The 27,414-nt window shown below is 56.2% G+C and overlaps 2 protein-coding genes across 4 annotated transcripts in view; both read left to right on the forward strand.

Annotated features, from left to right (window-relative positions):
• Window positions 1-3,216: 3,216 nt before the first annotated feature.
• PUS1 (pseudouridine synthase 1) lies at window positions 3,217-9,918 on the forward strand. 3 transcript variants are annotated; one of them, XM_040987159.1, is made up of 5 exons: window positions 3,217-3,427; window positions 5,307-5,444; window positions 5,725-5,866; window positions 7,981-8,660; window positions 9,659-9,918. In XM_040987159.1, the coding sequence occupies exons 1-5, from the start codon at window positions 3,221-3,223 to the stop codon at window positions 9,704-9,706; spliced, it is 1,215 nt and encodes a 404-aa protein (XP_040843093.1). In that variant the 5' UTR covers window positions 3,217-3,220; the 3' UTR covers window positions 9,707-9,918. The 3 variants fall into 3 exon arrangements, with proteins under 3 accessions (XP_040843093.1, XP_040843094.1, XP_040843095.1); XM_040987160.1 differs by having other exon boundaries at window positions 5,764-5,866; XM_040987161.1 differs by lacking the exon at window positions 5,307-5,444 and having other exon boundaries at window positions 5,764-5,866.
• Window positions 9,919-12,502: 2,584 nt separating this feature from the next.
• EP400 (E1A binding protein p400) overlaps window positions 12,503-27,414 on the forward strand; it is an 80,081-nt gene continuing 65,169 nt past the window's right edge. Inside the window, exons 1-2 of the mRNA XM_040987163.1 lie at window positions 12,503-12,537; window positions 22,669-24,031. Of these exons, the coding sequence (XP_040843097.1) occupies window positions 22,703-24,031 (1,329 nt within the window). The 5' untranslated portion in view covers window positions 12,503-12,537; window positions 22,669-22,702. The remainder of the gene's footprint in view (window positions 12,538-22,668; window positions 24,032-27,414) is intronic.

The raw sequence follows: 27,414 nt of genomic DNA on the forward strand, positions 1-27,414 counted from the left end.
CCACCTCCCAGATTCATTCCCAGGCAGCAAAGCTGGGCTCCCTGGGGCTTGTGAGTGCCCCCCACAGGCAGAATGACCTGAGACAGCCTTTATAGGCAAGCTGGACAGCTGGCAGTGCCAGTTGGCAAAGACATAAGTGGGCAGCAGCCAAGGCTGATGTGCATCCGCCAGGGGGGGCCAGAGGGGCTGGAGAACTTAGAGACAACGCCCCTGGGAGCTAGCCTGCCCCCACTGGCGGAGCCCCGTGCAGGTGGACTGGGGGGCACTGAGGAGTGGATGGACTCCGTCCTCAGCTTCCTGGGTCTCAGGCTGAACACCCAGGTCAGCAGTTTGGCAGTCCCAGCAGCACTGTGGCCCCATGCCCACCAGGGACGTGGCTGCTGGCTGCTCCTCTAGCCTGACAATAGGATGACCGTGTGTGGGAAAGCCCTCCTGTATGCACCAGGTGCAGCCTGGGTGGCAACTGTGGACTCTGACGTGGGGTCCAGGGGTCACTGTCCTGTGATTGCCTGTCCAGTAGCCCATCACCTAAGCAGGCACAACTTCTCACTCTCGTAATGTTATGCTTTGTCACGAAGACCCACCATTGCATACGACGGATTACTAGCAGACAGAACGTTCCCTGTGCCCTGTACATGAATCCGCTGCTCGCTGCCTGCCTTCTCTAGCTGTTGCTGCCTGGATCCTGGACAGCTTTGTTGAGATGCAGTTCAACTGCGTCCATTTCAAGTGTGCTCTTCCTGGTTTGGATATCTTCAGATGGGCAGTCAGGACCACAGCAACAACTAAATCATCTGGAAATCAGAAAGTGTGTGAGATACTCCACCCACGGGCCACACCAGGTCTGGAACTTTGTCATGATCTCGAAATGGGTGGCAGGGCCCCCAAGTCCTCCACCTTCCAGGCCCTGTAGCAGCTATAGCAGCTGGGGCTCAAACAAGCCCTTGGGTCAGGAGTGTAGACCTTCCAAGCAGTGGCTTAACCTCCTGAACTACAATCTCAGCCCCATGAAATACATGTTTAATTTATTCATTTATTTGAGAAGCAAAGAGAGAAAAAACTCCTATCCCCTGTTTTTTTCTCCAAATGCCTGGGCCTGGTCAGGCCTGAGCACGAGCCTGGGACTGCATCCGGCCTCCCGGGGGTGGTGGGACCCTGAGCACAGATGCCTCCAAGGTCTGGACTGGCAGGAAGGTGGAACCTCTAACACTGGCATGCCATCTGAGTGCCAGTTTGAGACCCAGCTGGTTCTTGGCCGATGCACCTGGGAGAGCAATGCCTGGGTTCCTGCAACCAACCACATGACCTAAAGGGAGTTCTCGGATTCTAGCTTCAGTCCAGCCCAGCCCAAGCTGTTGCTGTCACTTGGGAAGTGAACCAGAAGATGGAAGATCTTTCTTTTCATCTCTGTCACTCCGGCTTTTCATAAAGGCATTAAATTTATGAAAAAAAAAATGGGGTTAAAAGGTCCATTTGCTTTGGTAAAAAAAAAAAAAATCGATTGGAATCTATACTTGGTTGTAAAAGCACTGTCCTCTAGAGCTCCCCAGAGTAGGGGCCTTGGTCCACGGTCAGCAGGTCAGGGCACCAGGCCACTGATGGTGACCAGCACTGCTGGCCTCATCTTGTACCTCCCCAGCCACCGTGTGTCTGTGACCCTTCTAACCCTCCTGTGGCAGTGCATTCCTCCACTGCCTTCTCCCAGGCCTTGGGACTCTGCACCTGCATGGCAGACCTGGAGGAAGCTCCTGGCTCCTGGGTTTGGGTTGGCTCAGCTCCAGCCATTGTGGCCACTTGAGTAGTGAATCAGTGGACAGAAGATCTTCCTCTGTATATCTGATTTTGCAATAAATATAAAACAAATCTTGAAAAAAATAAAACCTGTAAAACAGTGGCCACATTTTTTGTTTTTTTTGTGTATGTGTGTGTGGTTTTTTTTTTTTTGCTTCTGTTAAGAATTGTTTAAACTAATTGAGCCATTCTGCTGGGTTCCCTGCAACAAGCTGGGATTCATATGGGTGCCAATACATGTCCTGACTGGCCCACTTCTCATCCAGCTCCCTGCTTGTGGCCTGGCAAGGCAGTGGAGGACGGCCTGTGTTAGATTTGTTGATTGCCAAATGTTAGATTTGCCGACCACCAGGGAAAGAATAATTCAGCCAAATATATGAAATTAATTTAGATGGCCTTTATCTCAGGGAGCCACAGTCACGGGCTTCCCTTCTGCATGCAGCGAAAGAGACAGATGTAAGGAGTGAGCTGCAGAGAAATAAGAGGGTGGAAGAGATAGGGAAGGGGCCCTTTTAAATTCTCCTCCACACGGAAGTCCAAACGGGGGTGGGTCGCCTCGGCCCTTATGGGTGGGGGGATATGGGTCTGCGTCCCTCATCGGTGCAAGGATGGTCTCACCGCCTGAGGGGCCCACCAGAATTCCGCCATCGTTTGGTCTGGTTGGAGGCAAACTCCACCCTTCTGGGGCCACCGTGGTAACCATCACCCTGCCCCTGCGTGGGAGACCCAGAAGAAATTCCTGGCTCCTGACAGGCTCAGTTCTAGCAGCTGTGGCCATCTGGGGAGTGAACCAGCAGATGGGACATCGTTCTCTCTTTCCTTGTCTAGATAAACCTGTCTTCCAAAAAAATCAAACGTTTAAACGGAGAAAGAAGGCTGGGCATAGCATAGCTGTGGAATGGCTGGCGGTCTGCCGTAAGCGCACTCGCTGGGTCCTCACTCCTTCGGGTGAGCCCGGAATCCTCCGGCCCCGCTATTCCTGCCGTCCACTTCCATCCTGGACGGCGCGGGGCCAGAGGCCGCGCCCTCCGCGCACGGCTCGCCTCGGGCTCCGCCTCCCGTGCCTCGGAGCGCAGGCCCCGCCCCGGCCCGGCCCGTGTCCGCGCGCGGCCGCCGTCCGCAGCCCTCCCCGGCGCGCCTCGCGACCACGTGGTGTGGCCCGGCCCGGTGCGCGGCGCGTGAGTGCGTCGGGGTGGGGGCGCGCGGTGCGACGGGCGCGGGGCTGCCGGGAAGCCGGCGCGGCGGGCGCGGGCGCATGGGGGTTCCGGGCGCGCTGCTGCGGGCGGCCGGGGCGCTGCTGCGGGCCACCCCGCGCCGCGGACGCGCCCTCGGGTAATGCGCTGCGGCCGCCGGGGAGGCGCGTGCGGGGCGCGCAGGGCCCGCGCCCGCCCTCCGCGCTCACGCCGCCCCTCTCCGCAGCTCGAGCCCGATGGCCGGCAACCTGGGGACGCCCTCGGCCGCCGGCTTCGCGCCCCGTCCTGAGGACGGCCGGCCGGGAGCGCGGCCCTGGGAGGACGCGGAGCCGCAGGCCAAGAAGCTGAGGAGCGGCGAGGGCGACGCGCCGGCCCGGAAGCTCCCCAAGAGGAAGATAGTGCTGCTGCTGGCCTACTCGGGCAAGGGCTACCACGGCATGCAGGTGAGAGCCGGGGCGCGCCGGGGAAGGGCTACCACGGCGTGCGGTGAGAGCCGGGGCGCGCCGGGGAAGGGCTACCACGGCGTGCGGTGAGAGCCGGGGCGCGCCGGGGAAGGGCTACCACGGCGTGCAGGTGAGAGCCGGGGCGCGCCGGGGAAGGGCTACCACGGCGTGCGGTGAGAGCCGGGGCGCGCCGGGGAAGGGCTGCCTGAAGGAGCAGGAACAGGCCCTGTGCCTTCTTCTTGTTACTCGAAAAGTTACTGGAAGGAGGGACAGAGATCTTGTTCACTGATTCGCTCCCCATGACTGGGGCAGCCGGGAACTTCTCCAGGGTTAGGGTTGGCTCCCTTGTGGGTGCAGTGTTCCTAGGACCCGGGCCAGGCCTAAGCTGGGAGCTGAATAGGAAGTGGAGCAGCCAGGACACACCGACCGGTGCCCATATGGGATGCTGGCATTTCCTGTAATGGCTGTGCCCGTTTTGGGGTCCTGATTCTTAACCCAGTTGTATAAGTTGTGGGCCTGACACGGTGACTCAGTGGCTGAATCTTCACCTTTTAAGCGTCGGCATCCCATAAGGGTGCCAATTCGTGTCCAAGCTTCTCCATTTCCCATCTGGCTCCCTGCTTGTGGCCTGGGAAAGCAGTCGAGGAAAAGCCTTGGGACCTGCACCCGTGTGGGAGACCTGGAAGAGGCTCCTGGCTCAGGATCCGCTTAGCCCCGGCCATTGTGGCTGCTTGGGGAGAGAACCAACAGATGGAACATCTTTCTGTGTCTTCTAATCTCTGTAAATCTGCCTTTTTTAATAAAAGTAAATCTTTTTTTTTAAAAGATTTATTTTATTTTTATTGGAAAGGCGGATATACAGAGAGGAGAGACAGAGAGGAAGATCTTCTGTCGGATGATTCACTCCCCAAGTAAGCACAACAGCTGATGCTATGCCGATCAGAAGCCAGGAGCCTCTTCCGGGTCTCCCACGCGGGTGCAGGGTCCCAAAGCTTTGGGCTGTCCTCGACTGCTTTCCCGGGCCACAAGCATGGAGCTGGATGGGAAGAGGGGCTGCCAGGATTAGAACCGGCACCCATATGGGATCCCGGGTGTGCAAGGCGAGGATCTTAACCACTGTGCCACTGCGCCACCACGCCAGGCCCAATAAAAGTAAATCTTAAAAGAAAGTCACATAGGCCCAAATGAGCAGGACTTAATTTGTATTTGCAAGGCATAGTTTGGTGGCATCCACTGGCTCATTCCCAATGCTGGACCAGGCTGAAGCCAGAATTTCTGTGGTCTCTACGTGAGTGACAGGTGCCTGAGCCTTCCGGGGTACATTGACGTGAAGCTGGAATTGGGGCGTCACGTGGCCCTGGACTCAGGAGTTCAAGGAGAGACCTGCCAGGCCTTGTGCTGCTGCCCTGAGTGTCCCTCAATTCCATCCAGGCGCCCTGTGCCAGGTGGTGCCCAGCACAGCAGACTGGTGCTCTCCAATGCTGGGCTGTGGTGTGCAGGCAGGGTCTCGGATCCTGCTGCCAGGCTGTGTGGAGTGCCTGGAGGTGTCCAGGGGAGAAGTGAAACCAGGCGTGTGCAGTCCAGAGGCCAGCACCCCTAGAATTACTGTTGGGGTGTTGGTGAGTGAGCAGCAGTAGAAGATCTTTGTGCCTTCCAAATGAAAACAAAATGTGGGGTCAGTGTGTTGGCTGAACTGGCTAATCCCCCACCTCTGTGCGCTCGGATCCCATCGATGTGCCAGTTCATGTCCCGGCCGCTCTACTTCCCAGCCAGCTCCCTGCCTGTGGCCTGGGAAAGCAGTTGAGGACGACCTAAAGTCTTGGGACCCTGCACCCGAGTGGGAGACTCGGAAGAAGCTCCTGGCTCCTGTCTTCTACAGAGGAATGTGGGGTCCTCGCAGTTCAGGACCATTGAAGACGACCTGGTGGCCGCCCTGGTCCGCTCGGGCTGTATCCCGGAGAACCATGGCGAAGACATGAGGAAGATGTCCTTCCAGCGCTGTGCCCGCACAGACAAGGTAGGTGGCGGCCTGCATAGCCACATTGGCAGCTGAGGCGTGGCCTGACGTAGGAGCCTGCTGAGGCCAAGACTGTCTTTTTCTGGTCTGCCTTTGCCTTCTCTGTTGGGCACAGCTGCCAGAATGGGCCCCTGGGGAAGAGGGGGTAGGGTGGCCACCGAGGGAAGGAGGCTGCACTGGGTGTTCTTGTGCCTCCTCTTCCTCATGTCTTCCTCATGGTTCTTGGTGGCCTCAGCAGACCCGGGCAGTGCCGCTTTGCTTCCGGGGCTTGTGCTGGGAGTGGAGCTGGCGGGCCACCTGTCCCTGTCTTTCCTCCCAGGGTGTGTCTGCTGCCGGTCAGGTTGTGTCCCTGAAGGTGTGGCTGATTGACGACATTCTGGAGAAGATCAACAGCCACCTGCCGTCCCACATTCGCATTTTGGGTGAGCGGAGATGCTGTCGGGGGAGGCTGCAAGGGTTGGGTCATCCCGCCTGCCGAAGGGCTGGGTCATCCCGCCTGCCGAAGGGCTGGGCCATCCCGCCTGCCGAAGGGCTGGGCCATCCCGCCTGCCGAAGGGCTGGGCCATCCCGCCTGCCGTAGGGCTGGGCCATCCCGCCTGCCGAAGGGCTGGGCCATCCCGCCTGCCGTAGGGCTGGGGCCAGTGAACTACCTGTAGACACAGGTGTCTCATGTTGATCCAAATCAGGGTTGGTACCGGTGCCAGCCAGCCCTTTTTATAAAAGGATTCATGGAATTTGGGGCCTTTTTATTTCTTCATTTATTTGTTTGAAAGTAGGTAGGGTGGGAAGAAATCTTCATGTGCTTGTTCACTCCCTGCGTGGCTGGGCCAGGCCAGAGCCAGGAGCTCCAGCTGTGTCTCCCAACGTGGGACCATTCTCTGCTGCTTTCCCAGGCACATGGGCAGGCAATTGGATCGAAAGTGGAACAGTAGGGACTTGAACCAGTGCCCATATTGGATGGTGGCCCCCAGGCTAAGGATTGTTACGCCCCGTTTCCCCCAATGTACACGTTATTTGGCTCTGTCTCAAAGCACCATGGTACAAGCTGCTCAGGTGTTTTTTTTTTTTTTTTTTATTGGAAAAGTAAGTTTATGGAGAAAAGGAGAGACAGAAAGATCTTCCATGCACTGGTTCACTCCCCAAATGGCCACAAACGTCAGAGCTGAGCTGATCTGAAGCCAGGAGCTTCTTCCGGATCTCTAGTGTAGCTTCTCAAGGCTGTGGGCCGTCCTCTACTGCCACAAGCAGGGAGCTAGATAGGAACTGGAGCAGCTGGGACAGGAACGGTGCCCACAGGGATGCCAGCACTGTAGGAGGAGGATTGGCCTGATGCACCACCATGCAAGGCCTGAAATTGAATCTTTAACACAAGAGAAGCACTGGTCATCCAGAAAAACGACTGTGGAATGAGACCGAGGACTGCAGAGCATGGTTCCTGGCAGCTCCTGAGCTCCAGTGCCAAGGTTGGTGGCTGGGTTCTTCCAGGTGGAGCCTTCAACCCACAGCCGCACCTGTTGCAGACAGGCTCAAAGTGTTGTAAGTTGGACTGGTGCCTGCGGCATGGGCATCCACATGGGCACTGGTTCCTATCCTAGCTGCTCCTGCTGGTGCGTCTGGGAAAGCAGTGGAAGGTGGCCCAAATGTTTGGGGCCCTGTACCCACATGGGAGACTGGCTTCAGCCCTCGCCATGTGGCCATGTGGGGACTGACCAGACGACAAAGACTGACCAGTCTCAGCCTCCCCTCCCTTTCTGTAACTCTGCCTTTTAAATAAATGTATTTTTTTAAACAACTTAAAAATTTGAAACACGCAGAGTAAGACATCCCATGTTTGTTCTGCTGGTTCAACCTGCAGTGCCCACGGTGGCCAGACCAGGAAGCTGGGAGCTTGGAGTTGGGGACACTGTGCATGTTTGAGCCACTGTCACCTTCTAACCTCCAGGAGGCCTTAATGGAGGGAGCACCAACTCCAACCTGGGCCCTTGACACGCCCAGGCAGCGTCATGGCACTTCCTCTGCCAGTCGCCCCTCAACCTTGCTGGTTCTGGTGGCAGCTTACTGTGCAGGCAGACCGATGGACACAGTTGCACAGAGCTTTCCATTTCTTAAGATTCTCATTTCAAAGGCATAGTTGAAGAAGGAGAAACAGAGAGATACACAGGTGCAGGCCATCATCCTCCGCCTTCCCAGATACAACAGCAAGGAACTGGATCGGAAGTGGAATGGCCAGGACTTGAACCAGCACCCACATGGGATGCTGGTGCTGCAGGTGGAAGCTTAGCCCTGCTACTTCTGTTTTGTTCCACTGGGTTTCCCACAGGTCCTTGCTGAACTGTTCCTGGGAGGCCAGTGCCCAGGGAGGAGGTGAGCAAGGGTGGCTGTGTTCTGGCCATGCTCTGGACACCCAAGGGGATGTCTTGTGTGGCTGCTGAGAAACCAGCTCTAGAGCGAGTCTCGCCATGCCCGGGAGGGGACGGTTCCTGTGGCCGTAGCCATGTTTCTGTCCCCGGCGGCTCCTCATGTTCCTCCCCCGCAGGACTGAAGAGGGTCACAGGAGGCTTCAACTCCAAGAACAAGTGTGATGCCAGGACATACTTCTACATGCTGCCCACCTTCGCCTTTGCCCATAAGGACCGGGACCCCCAGGATGAGTCCTACCGGCTGAGCCCCGAGACCCTGCAGCGGGTCAACAGGCTTCTGTCCTGTTATCAGGGCACCCACAACTTCCACAACTTCACCTCCCAGAAGGGGCCCCGGGAGCCCAGCGCGCGACGCTACGTGCTGCAGGCCTACTGTGAAGAGCCGTTCGTGCGCGAGGGCCTGGAGTTCGCGGTGATCCGCGTGAAGGGCCAAAGCTTCATGATGCACCAGATCCGGAAGATGGTGGGCCTGGTGGTGGCCATCGTGAAGGGCTATGCGCCTGAGAGCGTGCTCGAGCGCAGCTGGGGCGAGGAGAAAGTGGATGTGCCCAAGGCGCCGGGGCTGGGCCTCGTCCTGGAGAGGGTGCACTTTGAGAAGTACAACCAGCGCTTCGGCAATGATGGGCTGCACGAGCCGCTAGACTGGGCGCAGGAGGAGGCCAAGGTGGCGGCCTTCACGGAGCAGCACATCTACCCCGCCATCATCAGCACGGAGCGCGGGGAGCGCTCCATGGCCCAGTGGCTGAGCACGCTGCCCGTGCACAACTTCCATGCCACGGCCAGCTCGGGTGCCAAGGTAGGGTGCCCTGCCGCACCTCCAGGGCGCACTCAGAGGCTAGGTCCCAGCCAGTAACGAGTGTGTATTGGTACAGGGAGCTGAGGGCTTGTATCATCCCCTCCCCCGCCAGGGCCTTGCAGTCTCTGACCCATGCCCCTCACCTGGTGCTTAGGAGTCCAGGTGTGCCATGGCTTTGGCCTCGCTGCTCCCCCCAGTCAGTGTGGTGTCAGTGAACCCCCTGCCAGGTGGGTGGGTGCTTCTGTGTGGGCCCTCACTGATGCTCTCATCCTGGAAGGCAGTCTCGGTGCTGGGCCAATGCTTTGCTCCCACTGAGCGCTTTGTGTACCCCGAGGAACGCAGCCAGCTTTAGTGTGCATGGGTCTATCCCTGCTGGGACCTGGCACGGCTCACTTGAGCATATGTTGATTAAGAGACAGGAAGTGGTGGGCTGCAGGGTGTTAGGGCATCCTGGCTGGGCTACAGCCAGGAGCCAGGAACTCAGTGTACATCTCCCGTGTGGGGGCAGGGTCCCGTGTACCACTGTCTCCCAGGGTTTGCAGCATCAGGAAGCTGGAGTCGGGTGGAGAGGGGCATGGGCCTTGGGCACTAGGCAAACGCATTCCTAGGCCAGACAGCAGTTTATTAAGAACACAAGTGGAGTCTGAAGTTGAACTTCCCCTGTGGTTCTTAGCTCTGTGCCTTCTCCTGGTCATTTTCAGGGGTGAGGGTCCTCCTGGCACCTGGAGGCACAGGGGCAAGCCCAGAGACTCATCAGGGCGTCTGGGCCTGACAGAAGCTGGATCCCCACCCCTCCGTGAAAGCTGCACGCTTCAGGAGTGGTTCTGGTGAGCGGCAGCGTGGCCGTGCCAGGCTCTGCTTCTGGGTGGTCCCTGCCACTTGGCAGCGCCCTTATGAGATGTGTCACATCTGCTGTTCTGTGGCCCTGTGATGACCACCTGTGAGAGAAGGTGGCAGGAGCACGTGGCTCATTCTTGCTTCTCTGCTGCCTTCTGCAGGTCCCTAGCCCACTGCCAGGCAGTGAGGGCAACGGAGAGAGCGATTGAGGCCACGGGAGCTGCCTGTGGGGCACCAGGAGCCATCGGCCTGAGGGTGGAGCAGCAGCTGCTGGACACGGACGGGCTTGGCTCCCAACTCCAGGGTGCCCAGCTGGGGTCACTGCACAACTCACCTGCTGACATCTCGCGTCTGCTCGGCATGGGAAGATGCTATTTTTTTAAGGAAGTGATTTTCTGAAATATAAGTTTTGCTGACTAAATCCTCTTGGGCCCGTCCTTGCTCTCGGACATGGGAGCACTGGTGTGCTGGGAACAGGACTGCAGCGGGCGTGTGTGGTGGCCATGAGTGAATGCCGACTGTCCTGCCTCATATGGTTCTCTGTGGCCTCTGCTGGTTGGCTCCTACTACTCTCTGGAGGCCCTTGACTTGGGGACCTCTCTGTCTTCCTTGTCCCCCTCCCCAAAGAAGAGCAGCCTTGGGCGTGGGGGCCGCAGGTAGCGTTGGTCCAGGTCTGTGGCAAAGGCTTTCGGGTTGCAGGGTGCTGGACACAGTGAGCAGGGCCTGACCCAGCACCTCCTTCGCTGCCTGGACATGGGTGTGTGGCCAACCCTGGACAGAGTGGCTGCTTTGAGGCAGGAGGCTGGACTGGCCCTGTTGGCCTCTCACCACTGCCCTCATGGCAGACACTTGCAGAGCCAGGTGCGTGGACGGCAGTGGCCTTGCACTTGCTGACCTGCCCCATGCAGCCTTCCAGCGTGTGGTTTCTGCCACATGGTACTGCACTTTCTTTTCTGTTTTTCAAGATTTATTTATTGCAAAGTCAGATATACAAAGAGGAGGAGAGACAGAGGAAGATCTTCCATCCACTGATTCATTTCTCAAGTGGTCACAACAGCTGGAGCTGAGCCAATCTGAAGCCAGGAGCCAGGAGCTTCCTCTGAGTCTCCCACATGGGTGCAGGGTCCCAAGGCTTTGGGCCGTCCTCAGCTTCCTTCCCAGGCCTCAGGCAGGGAGCTAGAAGGGAAGCAGGGCTGCTGGGATTAGAACTGGCGCCTGCATGGGATCTACGCCTGTTCAAGGCGAGGACTTTAGCCACTAGGCCATCGCACTGGGCCCAGTATTGCACTTTTTGACCTCACTGTGTGAGGTGTGTTAAGGTCAGGGTCCCGTCTGCGCTCAGGCTTTTCAACAGAGTGAGATTTTTTTTTTAAAGATTTATTTATTTTTATTGTAAAGGCAGATCTATGAAAAGGAGAGACAGATCTTTCATCTGCTGGTTCATTCTCCAAGCAGCCACAGTGGTCTAAAGCCAGGAGCCAGGAATTTTTGGGGGGGTCTCCTACATGGTTATAGGGGCCCAATGACCTGGGCCTTTCTCAGCTGCCTTCCCAGGCTACACGCAGGAAGCTGGACAGGAATCAGAGCAGCTGGGACATGAACTGGCACCCATATGGGATCTGATGCTTGAAGGGGCTTAGCCAACTGAGCCATGCACTGCACCCAAAATAAATCTTTAATTAAAAAAAAGTTAGAGGGGATGACATGATGGCTGAACTGGTTCATCTGCCTTGCAGTGTCAGCATCCCATGTGGGCACAGGTTAATGTCCCAGCTGCTCCACTTCCATCCAGCTCCCTGCTGTGGCCTGGGGAAGCAGCAGAGGACAGCACAAAGCTTTGGGACCCTGCACCCACGTGGGAGACCTGGAGGAGGCTCCTGGCTCCTGGCTTCGGTTTGGCTCAGCTACAGTCATTGCTGTCACTTGGGGAGTGAGCCAGTGGATGGGATAATCTCTTCGTTTCTAAGTCTTCCTTTCAAGTTAAATAAATGGCGCCAGAACAACTGGCTAAATCAGGATGGGTTGTAAGAATAAGCCTGAATATGCAAATCTGCCAACAGGACAGAGGAGACCCCACCCACTGGTTCACATTCCCAATGCCTGGGAGCACATCCATACCTGCCTGCGGTGGCAGGGACCTGAGTCCTTGGGCCATCGCCTGCTGCCCCAGGGCTGCATGAGCAGGAAGCTGTTGGAAGTGTACTGCTGTAGCCCGAGTGGGAAGCACCTGAGCCCGGCCTCCGTTTCTGAGCCAACAGAAGAGCATCCTAGGTTTCTGAGGTGGTGCAAGCCTAAGGAACAGCAGTCCACACTACTCGGGACACCCACCGCTCCAGTTAGGCCGGCTCCTGTGCCATGCGGGGAGGTTGAAACCTTTGGGTTTGGTTGAGGTTTTCGGTTTTAACCCCTGGTAAAGCTGATCCTTGTGTTGGCACCAGCCACTCCTGGTGCCCATAGCAACCCTTTTTTGTCAATCCGGGAGACCTAGGCCTCCCCCCGCAGCTGGCGACAGGCAAGCCAACGCTGTGAACTGGGCGCTGTCCTGGCCCCCCACCCAGAGGTACTCGGTCATCACCCCCTACCTCCCATGTGGCATTTCAGTGTGGGTATGGGCCCCTGGGGGCTTCTCAGCCCCTGTGGGCGTCTTGCCTCTGTGGGCTGGCTTGTCTTGGAGATTTCGTGCTGTGGCCCTTTGTGGCTGCCTCACCTTCCCGGTTAAAGTTTCAGGCCTCTGGGTGCAGCAGGGAGCCGTATGGGGAGTGGAGCAGCTGGGAGTCGAACCCGGGTCCGGCTGGGATGGTGGCTGAAGCCCACGGCCTCGCCCCTCGGAGTGTCGGCGTCCTCCGCAGCGGCTCTGTGTCGGGCGCCCCCGCGCGGCGAGCAGTGGCGTCACGGCGCGCGGGCGCCAGTGCGTCCCTTCCGGCTCGCCGTACCCGCGCGCCTCCGCTTCCTCCCGCCGCGGACCCGGATGCGCGAGCGGCGGCGGCGGTGCGCGGCTCCCGCCCTCCAGACGCGGCCGAGGCCGGGCCCGAGCGCGCGGGTGAGCGGGGTCGGGGCGGGCGGCGGGGCCTGAGGGGGCCGGGGCGGGCGGCGGGGCCCGAGGGGGCCGGGGCGGCGGACGGCGGTGGGCGGAGGTGGACGGCGGGGCCGGGGCGGACGGCGGGGCCCGAGGGGCCAGGGCGGCGGACGGCGGTGGGCGGAGGTGGACGGCGGTGGGCGAGCGGCGGACGGCGGTGGGCGAGCGGCGGACGGCGGTGGGCGGGGCGGACGGCGGGGCTCGAGGGGCCGGGGCGGACGGCGGGGCCTGAGGGGGCCGGGGCGAGCGGACGGCGGTGGGCGAGCGGCGGACGGCGGGGCCTGAGGGGGCCGGGGCGGGCGGACGGCGGGGCCGGGGCGGACGGCGGTGGGCGGAGGTGGACGGCGGTGGGCGGGCGGCGGACGGCGGGGCCTGAGGGGGCCGGGGCGGCGGACGGCGGGGCCTGAGGGGGCCGGGGCGGCGGACCGCGGGGCCTGAGGGGGCCGGGGCGGCGGACGGCGGTGGGCGAGCGGCGGACGGCGGTGGGCGAGCGGCGGACGGCGGGGCCTTGGCGGGCGGCCGGACCAGGGTGGCGGGCGGCCGGGGCCTCGGAGGGCGCACGGCCGGGTCGGGGCTGCGCCGGCTTTGTGCGGGGCGGCCGAGGAGCGGAGGCGCGGCCGTCGTCGTGCCGCGGGCTGAGCGAGGAGCCCGGGCCTGTCGGTGTTTGCTGCGGGGCGGCGGGCAGCGGGCACGCGCCGGGAGGACCCAGGCACGGAGCCTCTGTGCCGCCCGCCCGGGGCCTCCTGCGGCCGAGGGATGTCCAGGCTGGCCTCCTGCGGGCCTGCTCCCTCACTGCGCCGCCTCCCCCGTTCTCTGCCTGTACGTTTGTTTACTTGGAAGAATGAGAGGCAGGTCTTCCCGGATGGGGGTGGGCTAGGCTGAAGCTTGGAGCCTCCTCGGGGTCTCCTCCCCGACCTGTGCAGCAGCCCAGGTGGGGTTCCAGCGCTGCCTTAGGGCTTGTCCGTTAGGCCGTGGCCGTTGCATCGTGTCCTGCGGGATGCTCCTGTGCCCCAGTGCCACTTGGTGAGGCTGCGGCCTGGACCCTGTGTCCACGCTGGAGCTCCACCTCTGGGGTCGTGTTCTGCCGGTGTGGCGTGGGTGCTGGACCGCAGCACTGCCTCAGCCTTGTTGACGGGCAGTAGGGTTGCACCGTCGTGAGAGGAAGCAGCTCCTTCGCCCGCTCCCTCTGCCCGCCAGGGACCACGGATGGGTGTCTAGTGTGTCATTTTCCAGGACGTTGCGGGAAGAACGACAGGTGCTTTGCACGGATGCATGTGAGAATTCTGAGCCACTCCGCCTCCTGTTGGGTACCCGGTGGCCGTCGCCGTGTCCCTCCGCTGGCTAGCAGTGGCTCGGCACTGGAGCCATCTGCTGCTGCTTTGCTGAGGACACTCAAGAGCCTAGAGCGGAGCGGCCAGCACTCCAGCCGGCACTCACGTGTGCCCTGTAACAGCAGCCCCGCCCATCTGTCTTGGACTTGGTGATCCCACCTGGTCTGTCTAGACAGGGTTTTTGGTCCGCAGAGTGCAGGATGGTTTTAACCTGTTGGAAGATTCTAGGTGCAGAATTTGTTTTGGTCATGGTACCTGATGTGCGATAAGGCCCGCACAGATTGTTTAGAGCTGTCCGAGAGAGGGACAGAGACAGGTCCTCCATCTGTGTCATTCTGTGTCTGCCTGTAGCAGCTGCAGCTGGTCCATGGACAACGGGGCCCCGGTTCTTCCTTTTGTTTTTGTTTGTTTGTTTTAAAGATTTATTTTTATTGGAAAGGTAGATATACAGAGAGAAGAAGAGACAGAGAGGAAAATCTTCCATCTGATGGTTCACTCCCCAGGCGGCCGCAATGGCTGGAGCTGAACCAATCTGAAGCCAGCAAACAGGAGCTTATTCCGGGTCTCCCACACGAGTGCAGGGTCCCAAGGCTTTGGGCCGTCCTCAGCTGCTTTCCCAGACCACAAGCAGGGAGCTGGAAGAGAAGCGGGGCTGCTGGGGTTGGAACCAGCGCCCATATGGGATCTCAGCACGTTCAAGGCGAGGACTTTAACCACTACGCTATTGAGCTGGGCCCTTTTTATTGTTTCTTAAGCTTATTTATTTTGTGGATGATGTTTGTGTAGTTGAGAAGGCTGTGTACACGTGGACCACTGATTGGGGTGGGGAGGGCCAGAGCATGGGGGGAGACGGGTGAGACAGTTGCTTCCAGCATTTTTTTGTCTTCCCGTATCTAGGGGCAGCGGGACAGAGGGTTGCTCCCAGTAGCTGGGGAGGCGGGGACAGCTTCCTAATGTCATCCTAGGGTGTCTGATGTGGAGCATGTTAGGAAGGTATTGCTTAACTGATTTCCGTAGTTCTGGGATGTTTTGATTTTGTTGTTCCAGGGTCTGGACACCCTGGAGTTTCCACTTGCCTAGACACGCTGTCAGAGCTTGGCCAGGGGAGTTGTCCAGTTTGTTCTGCCCTCCAGGGTCCTCGATGTCCTATGCAGGCCTCAGGGATCTGTTGTGTCCCCCATGCTCCTCCTCGGTTGCTGTACCCTGTGTAGTAAAGTGCGTGCTCATGGATCAGACCACAGAGCCTCTGGTTTTTGCTGTGGTTGGGATTTTGAATCCAGCAGTCCAGTTGGGGGAGTGCCAGAGGTGACCCCAGACTTGACTCCTATGTGTGCCAGCCAGTGCGGAATCCAGCTCAGTCTGTCACCAAATCAGCCTGTCCACACTGGTGGCTGCAGTAGCCCCGTCAGTCCTGTCCTCAGCCCCATCTCTTACGCAGCCCAGTCCAACCCACACTCAGCACACACTCAGCTCTCACACACACCAGGGAACTGCAGCCCAGTCAGAGTGGCCCCCAATTTTCCCTCCTAGGCCTGCCTCCAGCCCTGGGCCCTGTGCATGACCGGTGTGTGCAGCAGACCAGTCCAGTCCGTTTGCATCCAGTTTGACTCTTGAGCACAGGAGTGGGCGCTGCAGCCTAGCCCAGCCTGGCTGACCCCACTAGCCAACCCACACTTAAGCCAGTGGGTGCTTTAGACCCACCCCTAGCCCTGGTTCTCATGTTCACCAGGGGTGCCTAGCCCTGGATTTTCCACTTTGCAGGTGAGACTGCCATCTAGCCTGACAGGACTTGCCAGCTGTTGCTGTGGCTTGGCCAGCCTGTGCTTCCTCTGGCTTTCCCTCAGTCCAGCTCACGTGCAGGCCAGCAGATTTTATAGCGCTGCCCAGCCTGGTCTGCACTGGTCTGGGAGCACTGGGCCCAGCTTTTGAGCCATTCCCTGTGCCTCTCGGGTGTGCGTTAGCCGGCAGCTGGAATGGACATAGAGTTGGTAGGGCTCCCTGAGGTCTGGGTTGCAGTTGGTGCTTCTGCGCTGCGTTGCCTGCCCCACAGTTTCTTCACGGTGTGATTTGGAACTGTGTCAAGAACTGGTACGGAGCCTGCATAGTCTGCTTCAAGTGGAAGGAGGGTGAACGATTCGCATACAGATCTTTTGTTACTAGCTTTTCAGAATACTTTACACTGCTAAGTATGAGGTTTTAAAAGATAGTTTTTCAGACAGTTTATTTGAAAAACCCAAGTGACACACACGTCCACACACTGAGATTTTAATTCTTGGTTCGCTACCCAAAAGACTGCAGTGTTCAGGTCTGGACCAGGCCGACTCAGGACCCCGGGACTTCATCCTGTTCTGTGTGGGCGTCAGGCCCAAGTACTTGGTCTGTCTTCTACTGCTGGGAGGAAGTGGAGCAGCTGGCACTTGAAGTGGTTCAGATGCTAGGATGCCAGATGCAGCTTAACTCCAGGAGCCACATTGCCAGCCTCTGAAATGACTAGCTTCTGTAGAAGGTATTTCTGCTTGTAATAATCTAAGTGAACAGTTTCAGAGACACTTGGATATTGGCAAGATTACACGGAGAACTCTTAGCCTGTCCCCAGTTTTTAAAATTTATTTATTTAGTTATATATTTATTTAGCTTCCCCCAATTTCTGTTGACATCCCTGTGTGTCTGTTGTCCCTTCCATCCATTCATCCATCCTTCCATCCATCCCTCTATCCTTCCCTCCCTCCCTCCATCCATCCAACCATCCATGCATCCATGCGTTCTAGAAACGTGGCAGTATTTCTCAGTATGTCTCAGTAAGTGGAAGCAATGTGTTTAATACATTTAAACTTAAAAAAACAAACAAACAAAAAGCCCTCCCTTAGGTGGAGGTAATTCCATTTGTGGGTGTCTCTGGGGGATGTGAAGATGGTTTGAATGGTGGGGAGTGTGTGGTGTGTTTGGAGCAGGTCCACTCTGTGGGACGGTGGTCTTGGGCAGCCAGCAGGTTTCCTCTGGGGGAATGAAGTGCCCTGTGTGTGGTGGGGACATTCTGCCTCCTGCACAGCCCAGCTCTCCCCAGTTTTCGGAAAGCAGTGTGCACATGGCAGGCACCTTCAGCATTGGTCCTCTCGCTGCTGAGTGCCAGCCTTCCCATGTGCCCATTTTACCCTACACAGCTAACTTCTCAGCTCTGTCAGATTTTCAAGGGTGTGTATGTGTGAGAGAACGTGAATCAGCCATTCTGTAAAGAGACGAATTAGAATTAGAAGAGTTAGAAATACAGCCAATTTTAGAAGTTGCTTAGCAGGCCCAACATGATAGTATAGTGGCTAAATCCTTGCCTTGAGCACCAGGATCCCATTTGGGCGCTGGTTCATTTCACCTTGCATGCTCCACTTCCCATCTAGCTCCCTGCCTGTGGCCTGGGAAAGCAGTCGAGGACGGCCCAAAGCCTTGGGACCCTGCATGGGAGACCCGCGTGGGAGACCCGGAAGAGGATCTGGGCTCCTGGCTCATCTCCAGTTGTTACAGCTACTTGGGGAGTGAACCAACAGATGGGAGAGCTTTGTCTGTGTCTCATTCTCTCTGTAAATCTAACCTTCCAGTAAAAATAATAAAAGATGTTGTTTAGTGCATGCATAAGTTGATTGGGGCGACGGACTGTGCCAGATCCTGTACTGGCATGCACACACAGAAATCAGACCTGGGATCGCCTCAGATGAAGTATCTTTGGGGATCCCCCAACTGAACTGCTGATCCCAGAACCCCAGCCATGGAGAGAAGTACAGGTTCCATGGTCTGACCATGGAGTGCATGTGTCAGAGCCGAGCCTCCTCAGTGGCTCAGACGGAGCAGTGGACTGCACATCCAGGTGCACATGGAGGATGTGGCAGGCCATTGGAACCTGCAGAGGACAGAACAAATCTATCAACTACCCCAGCCATGTGTGGGCAGACGGACACTCTGAGGTGGACTGTCAGCCAGTGGAGTCTGGAGAGATTTCATCGTGCTTGGAATGGCGAGAACGGCAGCAATTGAGAACTGTTGAACTATCAAAGCCACTTGAGCAGGACCCTTGGAGCATGTCCCACGTCGGGGACCCTGGGATGAGTAGGAGACTGAGTGGGGCTTCTCCCTGTATCTCACCCATTCCGCCAGATACAGAAAAAAAAAAGAAGTGGGGGAGGAAGGTCAAACTTTCTATTTTTACTTAACTTGTGTGTAACTTCAAATACAGACATACGATTAAAGTTTAAAAAAAAAAAGATGTTTAGCCATTGGTGATAGCTTTTCTGTCCATTGTGATAAACAGCCCCTTTTACAGTTGGCTCTGTATTCCTCCCCGTTGGTATAAGTTGACACAGGTCATGAACTGATATGAGTTCATGAATTTCAGTGCACAGTTCTGATTTTTGGTAAATGCATTGATCTTATAACTGCCATCACAAGTCATTTTTCCCTGCCTTTAGAAAAAAAAGATTTATTGGGGCCAGTGCCATGGCTCAGTAGGCTAATCTTTTGGTATGTTATACGGACATGGGTTCTAGTCTCAGCTGCTCCACTTCTGGTCTGTGCATGGCCTGGTAAACAGTGGATGATGGCCTGAGTCCTTGGGTCCGTGCACCCATGTGAGAGACCCAGAAGAAGCTCCTGGCTCCCAGCTTAGGATCAGCTCAGCTCTGGCTCATATGGCCATTTGGGGAGTAAACCAAGGGAGGAGACCTTGTCTCCTCTGTAAATCTGCTTTTATATTAAAAATAAATAAATCTTTAAAATATTTATTTGTTTTTATTGTAAGGTCACATGTACAGAGAGGAGGAGAGACAGCGAGGAAGATCTTCTGTCCGATGGTTCACTCCCCAAGCAGCCACAGTGGCTGGAGTTGAGCCGATCCGTAGTCGGGAGTTAGGAGCTTGCTCTGGGTTGGCCACGCAGGTGCAGGGTCCCAGGGCTTTGGGCCGTCCTTGACTGCTTTCTCAGGACACAGGCTGGGTGGGAGGTGGAACAGCTGAGACACGAACTTGCACCAATACGGGATCCCAGTACATGTGAGGCGAGGACTTTAGCCGCTAGGCCACCGTGCTGGGCCCTAAATCTTTGAAAGAAACAATTTTTTGTTTGAAAGGCAGATTATAGAACAAAAGGAGAGACAGGTGCTGTAAATGCTAATCTCCAGATGACGGGCTGGGCCAGGCTGAGGCGTGGAACCTGGAGCTCCAGCTGGGTTTCTCCCTTGGGTGTGGGAGCAAGCCATTGCGCTGCTCTCCTAGGCACGCAGGCATGCTAGAGCAGTGGCTGGCTCCTCCACAAGTCCAGCTGTAAAGAGGCCCACGTGGAAGACCCTGCTGCATTTCTAGTCCGCTGCTTCCACGCGGCATCCTGTGATCTGAGCCGCGTCATGCACTGTGGTCTTCCACAGAGTCACGCTGTGACCCTCGGTGTGGAGATTTCCTCTGTGTTGTTTGGGGTGCCAGGGGCTCCCTAGGCGGTGTGACTGAGTTTTGTCATGTGTCAGGTGAGGAAGAGCGTTAATACCTGGCTGTGCTTCAGTGGCATTTCCATTTCGTAGGCAGAGGAGAGCGGATAGCTTCCACCTGCGGGGTTCACTGCCCAGATGGTGTCGGGGAAGTCAGTGCAGGCTCCCGGGTTCCTCGAGCCTTCCGCACTGGCTCGGACAGCTGTGGTCAGGAGCCCACACTGGGACCCAACTCCTGGCTCTCCAACATGGGTTGTGGGCATCTGACCTGCTAGGTCAAATGTCTGTCACCAAGAGTACCTTACCACAGTCGCATGATGCTGTGGTACAGTTGGTGGCCTGCAGTTTTCACTTGCTGTTAGGAGGGTAGCTCAAGAAGTTGACGGGAAAAAAGGGAGCTGACTGGTAAGTTCTGGGTGGGCGCTTGCTGCTCAGCTCCAGCTGCTGACCCCCGTGGTGACTCCAGTAACAGAGCCACTCATGGGGGACACATGTGGAGTTCTGGGCTCCTGACTCTGGGCCAGCCCAGCTCCAGCAATTGCACACTCCTGGTGAGTGAACCAGATCGGAGCTTGCTCTCTCTGTCTCTCAAACAGAAACATGAGTTTGCAAAAAGAATTTGAAATCCATGGATTCTTGTATCTCTGAAAAGTGTTTTATTCGTTTGTTTCTTTGGGAGAGAGATGTCTGCTGTCTGCAGGCTCACTTCCCAAACGTCAGCAGGCGGGTCTCCACGTGGCTAGCAGGTCCAGATGCTGGAGCTGTTTATTTGCTGCCTTCCCGCATGCACATGCTTACTTGAGCCAGTGTCCTAACTGCTGCACGGATGCCCACCCGCTATATGTGCTTCGTCTACAACTTGAGTGTTGAATATTTCTGGTTTTTATTATTTTTTAAAAGAGATTTATTTATTGGAAAGGCAGATGAAATTTACAGAGAAAGATCTTCTATCTACTGGGTCACTCCCCAAGTGGCCTCAATGGCCAGAGCTGAGCTAATCAGGAGCCAGAAGCTTCTTCTATGTCTCCCACGTGGGTGCAGGGTCCCAAGGTTTTGGGCCGTCCTTGACTGCTTTCCCAGGACGCAAGCAGGGAGCTGGATGAGAAGTGGGGCTGCCTGGATTAGAACTGGTGATCATATGGGATCCCAGGGCATCAAGGCGAGGACTTTAACCACTACGCTATCGCACCAGGCCCTACTTTTGTATTTTAAAAATTTCTCCGCGTGGGAGACCTGGAAGAGGCTCCTGGCTCCTGGCTTCAGATTGGCTCAGCTCCAGCTGTTGTGGCTGCTTAGGGAGTGAACCATCAGACGGAAGATCTTCCTCTCTGTCTCTCTTCCTCTCTGTATATCCGCCTTTCAATAAAAATAAATGAATCTTAAAATTCTGTTCTGATTTTTTATTTACTTTTAGTGCAACATTTGGAGTTGGGTGATGAACGTGCTATGTTTATTTAGTTGATTTGTGGAATTTTGAGTCGACGTCCCCAAGGGGTCAGCGTGTTGTGCTCGCAGTGTTCTGTCTACTCGGCACCGTGCGGATGTTTTCAGTTCCTGGTTCTGGCTCTGAGTCCCCCAGGACCTTCTGAGGTGTGTCCCCTCATGAGACACTTGTTTTCAAAATAAAAAGCAAGTCAAGGACTCGGGGCCCCTTGTAGTGTGGCTGCAGCTCACGCCGTCTTCTAGGAGTACATGCCAGCAGTTGTAGGGTTTTTGTTTGGCAGAGGATGCGCTCCTCCCGGGGCGTCCCTGGCCCTGCGGTGATGGACCTCCCAGCTTGAGGCTTAACTGGCTGCACCGCACTTCTGCATGTAGCTCACCCAAGGCCTGGGCTGCAAGAGCCTGGTAGGATTGGCTTAACTTTTTTTTTTTAAAATCTCTTGGTTTTTTTTTTTTTTTTTTTCATAAACTAAGATGGAATTGGGCTCCTGCTTGTCTTTAGAGAGCAAGAAGAGATTCTTTGGTCCTTGCCCAGCTGGCCCAGGACAGCAGGTGGTGCGGGGCTGGATTTGCCCGGTGGGCCTCGGGAGCAGCTTCCTGACTGCTGGCTCCGTGCTGAGCTGTGTGCCTTTTCTCGCTCAGAGGGGGTTTTTAGTCTTTCATGGCAGAAGTTAGCTGGGCCGAGCTGCAGCTGCTCCTGTCTGAGACCTTCTCCCTCCTGTGCCCCCTTGGATCCCTGGCTCTGACTAGGTGCCATATGCCATTGTTATCTGCAGCCCTCTCCCTTTCCCTGGAGGCGCTGGAGCCTCCAGCTGCTCCAACCTTGTCACAGTTTGCCATTAGCGTTCCGCCCTCTGCCCTGCTGTGGAGGCTGGCTGCCATTGCCATGCTACTGCCTTCTGCTCTCCCCGCCTGGTGGACAAAGGCAGCTCCGTGCAATATAGGACAGCTTCCCTCTGCTGACTCACTGGAGTGAACTCAGGGTCCCTCTGAGCCCTTCTTGCAGTCTCCCTCTCCTGCGCTCTGGTGGTGTACAGCAAGTTCTGAGACCTTGTCCTGGCCCGCCTCAACACTTCGTTCCATTTTCTGAGGTCTGTCCAGGAGCCAGGAGTCCCCTTTGGGTTTCCCATGCAGGTGCAGGGTCCCAAGCCGTTGGACCTGCCTTCACTGGTTTCTCAGGCCATAAGTAGGTGGCTGGATCAGAGCTGGAACAGCCATTCATACATTATTCTGGCACTTGCAGGCAGGGGATTAGCTAGCTGAGCCATCATACCATTCCCTTAGTTCCACATCGTAGTGTCGTCTGGGATGACTGGCAGCCTGCTTAGGCTGACTGCTGTGACAGTGGCACGGCTGCTGCCACTTCAGCGTCGGATTGCAAGGAGCGCTGGTGCTTTTGGAGAGGGCCACCGATTTGCAAGGGAGACTGAAGATGCACTGGGCCTGGCCGTGACACTGAGCGTCTCACCAGGCCCGTGGCAGCTCTGCTCTGCAGTGGGAGCCGAGGTCCGAGCCTTCCCATTCCTGATGCTACTGCCCAATCTTGAGCAACTCGCAACACTTCTGTGCCTTAGTGGCTCAGGGTGACTGGCCTGCTTGCTGTAAACTGTGGTCACTGGTGGGTGGCCCGCCTTTTCCTGCCAGGCTGCATCCTCTGCCCTGGGCACAGCAGAGACAAGGACACCGTTCTTATTGGCTTTGAAGGGGCTGGTCTCTCGCCTGTCCCATGTGCCCTGTGCATCATGTGCCGCAGAAGCCTGCCTTCAAGGATCTGTTCATGCTGTTAGATGGTATTCATTCTGAGTGGTGATCAAGCCATTATTTTTGCCTTCAAGTAACTTGATTTTAATTTTGATTTTGTAGGAGAACGTTCCGTGGGATAGAAAGGGAGGTGATAATGCACCATGGCAGCGGCTCCCAGGGTGCCCAGCATCAGCTGCAGAGGCCCCGGTCCTTCCCTGGCAGCGAAGAGGAGCAGCCGGCTCATCCGAACCTGCCCCCGTCCCCCGCCACACCCTTTGCCCCGTCGGCAAGCCCATCCGCACCCCAGTCCCCCGGGTACCAGATACAGCAGCTGATGAGTAGGAGTCCTGTGGCTGGGCAGAACGTGAACATCACCCTACAGAGCGTGGGCCCCGTCGTTGGCGGAAACCAGCAGATCACGTTGGCCCCTCTGCCACTGCCCAGCCCCACCTCTCCAGGTTTCCAGTTTGGTGGCCAGCCGAGGCGCTTTGATCATGGGTCTCCATCATATATTCAGGTCACTTCTCCCTTGTCCCAGCAGGTGCAGACCCAGAGCCCCACACAACCCAGTCCGGGCCCGGGACAAACCCTACAGAGCGTGCGTGCGGGCGCCCCGGGCCCCGGGCTGGGCCTCTGCAGTGGCAGCCCTACAACAGGCTTTGTGGATGCCAGCGTGCTCGTGAGGCAGATCAGCCTGAGCCCGTCCAGTGCTGGGCACTTTGTGTTTCAAGATGGCTCAGGACTTGCCCAGATCGCCCAGGGAGCCCAGGTGCAGCTCCAGCACGCAGGGACCCCCATCACAGTCCGGGAGAGGAGACTCTCCCAACCACACGCTCCGTCGGGAGGCACTGTCCACCATCTGGGCCCCCAGAGCCCTGCGGCTGCTGGGGGCTCTGGCCTGCAGTCTCTGGCAGGTCCCAGCCACGTCACCGCAGCCGGCCTGCCACCCCAGATCAGCAGCATTCTCCAAGGGCAGCTCATCCAGCAGCAGGTGCTGCAGGGGCCGCCGCTGAGCAGGCCTCTGGGGTTCGAGAGGACCCCTGGAGTGCTGCTTCCTGGGGTGGGGGGAGCACCAGCCTTTGGAATGACATCCCCACCGCCTCCCACCAGCCCTTCCAGAAGCTCCGTGCCCCCTGGCCTTTCCAGCCTCCCACTCCCGTCTGTGGGGAGCACAGGCTTGAAGAAGGCGACCAGGAAGTTGGAGGAGATCCCCCCAGCCTCCCAGGAGCTGGCACAGATGCGCAAGCAGTGTCTGGACTATCACCACAAGGAGATGGAGGCGCTGAGGGAGGCCTTCAAGGAGTACCTGATCGAACTGTTCTTCTTACAACACCTCCAAGGGAACATGATGGATTTCCTGGCCTTCAAGAGGAAGCATTATGCTCCATTGCAAGCCTATCTCAGACAGAATGACCTGGACCTGGAAGAGGAGGAGGAGGAAGACGAGGAGGAGGAAGAGAAATCGGAGGTCATCAACGATGAGGTAAGTGTTGTGGTCTCTTAGGCACCAGGCAGGAGGAAGTGGCGGCTGAGCCTCCGCTCCGTTTAAGGCTTTGGTTTGCTGAGGACATGGTCTTGAGCAGGACCGAAGACGGCTCTGCTTTCTCTTTGCTGGAGGCAGGAGCGGTCCCAGGCGGCAGCCAGCCAGGAGGGAGCCATCAGTAGTGCTGACTCAGTACCCAGCTGCGAGCACTGGGAACCAGGACTTAGCTTGGCTCCCAGGCGCAGTTTCCCCCGGGTCTTGGCTTGTGGCCCTCGGCTGTCCAGCGGCCCTGCTGCACAGGCAGGCGAGCTCACCAGGGGGTGGTCTTGGCACTGCCCTGCTGCTTGTCCACGTTCATGTGGACTTCATGGTTTGTAAATAAGGGATTTCGGTCACCAGGGTTTTATGTGAACACCAGCAGCTATTAGAAATCATTGGGTCTATTTTTAGGAAATCTGCATAATTAAAAAATACAGTTATGGTAAAAAAAAAATGATGTTGGAGTTTTTTTCCAATATTTAGATGTAATGTTAGATTTGAGATCATATTTTAAACCCACTTTGCTAAATACCTACTCATGGTGTTTCAGAGACTCACTTTTAAATAGCACACCTTGCCTGGAATGGGTGCACAGGAGCCGCCCAAGACGCATGCCCATCCCCATGGTGGCATCCTTCCGTGGAGCGACAGTGCTGTTGCATTGTGTGGTACACTGGGTGGGTGGAGCTCATCTTACTGAGCAGCGTGAACCTGTGTCCGCTCTCGAGTGGAGATCCCAGCTGTTGGCTGTCCTCAGGCGTCCTCGCCGGCAGCAGGGAGGTGCTGCGTGACTGCCGTCCGTGTCCCCAGCACCCTTCCCGGGGTCCGCCGTGGTGTCTGTGGTGCTGCAGGATTTCACCCCGCCTCGCACAGAAGGGAAACTCGGTGCTTTCATGTGTTCGTATTCCGATGTTGCATGTAAACTCCACCCACCCTCGCTGCTTGAGAAGAGGGCTCAGTCCCTTGTCACGACTGCCTGGTGTGACCACACATCAGAGGCCTTTGTCACTGTATGTGTGTCTACCGTTCCAATCTAAAACGTGAAACATAATTTTAAAAATTAAAAAATTAAAGTTTCAGAATCTAAGACTATTACACTGTGACTTAAAGTGCAGTTTCCACAGATTTGTAGTTGTCAGGCTGTTACGTCGTGAATTTCTCAGTTCAGTGCCCTTCTATAGGAGTTGATGCACAGCACTATAAGCATCAACGAGCTGTCAGTAAAGTTCTAACAAATTTTGAGCAGTCTTAAAAATTATGTTGCTTTTTTTCTCAAAATATTTCCTCTCAGGTAAAGGTTGTGACAGGAAAGGATGGGCAGACTGGTACTCCCGTTGCTATAGCAACCGAGCTTCCTCCAAATGTTTCCGCTGCTTTTCCATCCCAGCAGCGCTCATTTCAGGTACTTCCGATGGTTCTCGAATGTAGTCTCATCCCAGACTTCCTCCATCCAGATAGTTTAACCTTCAATTTACTATTTTCTCTTAGCATTTTTTTTCCAGAGCCCATTCCTTGTTTTTAAGAAGTAAGAAAGCCTTCCTGCATCTAAAATCATTGAATTAAATTGCATGACTAAATGACAACACACATCTGGTTATTACTCTTCCATATACCTGTAACGCAGTAGCTCTTAGCATGCATGTCTTTCTGTGTGCTCAGGACTCGTGTGTGCTGTGTTCTAAATGTTGGTTCTTATGTCTTTAACCTGTATTTTGAGACCAATATAAAACAATCAGAAAAAAAGAGTGAAGCAGATGGTTGGTTGGTGCTTTCTGTAGCTGAAAGTAGTGCTGCAGGGAAGCGTGACCGACAGCGTCGGAGTGTGCGGGTATTTGGCCTGCATTAACACACGTGGTTAACATGCTCGGTCCCCCATGGGGGAACCAGGAGATGGCACCTCCTCTAGCACTTGGGGAAGCAGTGGGTGATGGCTCAGGTTGAGGTGTTCATGTCACCTGCATGGGAGTTGGGCCTTTACTGAAGTCTGTTCTCCAGGCCGGCGTGGGCGTTTCTGCAGCCAGCAGTGGAGGGTCGTGCTCTCTCTCTGCTTCTTGATTGAAGGCCGGGAGCTGGGGTAGAATGGGTGGAAAGAGCCAGATGTTACAGTGGTAGTGTCAGGGCCCAGTGTGAGAGCCAGATATTACAGTGGTAGTGTCAGGGCCAGTGTAAGAGCCAGATATTACAGTGGTAGTGTCAGGGCCCAGTGTAAGAGCCAGATATTACAGTGGTAGTGTCAGGGCCCAGTGTGAGAGCCAGATATTACAGTGGTAGTGTCAGGGCCCAGTGTAAGAGCCAGATATTACAGTGGTAGTGTCAGGGCCCAGTGTGAGAGCCAGATATTACAGTGGTAGTGTCAGGGCCAGTGTGAGTAATTTTGCAGGAGATTGTGTAGAATTTGAAAGCAATTTGCTTGTTTTGGTGATATTTCTGTGATGATGACGACTTTGAAATTTGATAGGATTACACAAAGCCCCTTACAAATGTTTCCCATGTTTGGTTACCAGGCCTTTCTGGGCTCCTTCACTCTGAGCTCTCCCAGAGGTTTGAAGAGAGCAAGTCACTTATTTGTGCCCTATTGCGTCGTGTGCCCGTGACTGTTAGTCCAGGAAGGGCAGTGCTGACTTGGACCGTGTGCAGGGTGGTGTGCCCAGGCCTGTGCACTGCACAGATGGCAGCTTTGGGAAAGCTGCTTCGAGGTGAGGTACATACCCTGTGCCTGTTTAAGGTTTTACCCACTGTATTGATGAGTCTTGCTTGAGTTCAGTATTACTTGTAGGTTAAAAAAAACGGTCTTTTGCATTAACTGTAACAATGAATTTACTTTTTTCTTACATTTTATATTCTTTCTTTAATCAGTGAGTTATGTCATTGCCAGTATTTATATTTTATGTTTGAATTTACATTCAATACAATCCACTCTTGGTCTGTGCTACATCCATGGAAGTGTGTAGCCACCACCACAATGGAGAAGGACCAGCCTACCAGCTGCTTGGAGAGGCCCTCTCAGCCCGTGGTCTCAGGCCCTTTCTTCCCCCGGCCTTGGAGTGTTATGTGTCCTAGAGTGGAGCATAAAGGTGGCCTTTAGTGTGTGCTCAGCAGGGGCTGTGCGATGCAGGCAGTAGTGTTCTCGGAAGGACACTGGGGGACACTTGGCCAGGGCGGGAACGGACCCTGGGAAGGATGTTTGGATTCTCTTCACTTCTGGAACTGAAGAAGCAGCTAGAAGTGGGGTGTGAATCCAGGCCTGTCCCTTCTTTGGGCAGATACATAGGTATTGATGAGCGGCTGTATGTGACGGGTGTGCTCAACTTCCTAAGAAGCTGCCGCAGCATGGGGATTTCAGG

Source organism: Ochotona curzoniae, unplaced genomic scaffold, assembly GCF_017591425.1.
Source record: "Ochotona curzoniae isolate NIBS_2020 unplaced genomic scaffold, NIBS_Ocur_1.0 contig_46, whole genome shotgun sequence".
Lineage (NCBI taxonomy): Eukaryota > Metazoa > Chordata > Mammalia > Lagomorpha > Ochotonidae > Ochotona > Ochotona curzoniae.

Bases quoted from the DNA above. Each gene is read 5' to 3' on its own strand.
- PUS1 (XM_040987159.1), top strand. From the start codon at position 3,221: ATGGCCGGCAACCTGGGGACGCCCTCGGCCGCCGGCTTCGCGCCCCGT. The intron at 5,445-5,724 runs GTAGGTGGCGGC...TTGTGCTGGGAG, and splicing joins GCTGTGCCCGCACAGACAAG to TGGAGCTGGCGGGCCACCTG. The intron at 5,867-7,980 runs GTGAGCGGAGAT...CCTCCCCCGCAG, and splicing joins GTCCCACATTCGCATTTTGG to GACTGAAGAGGGTCACAGGA.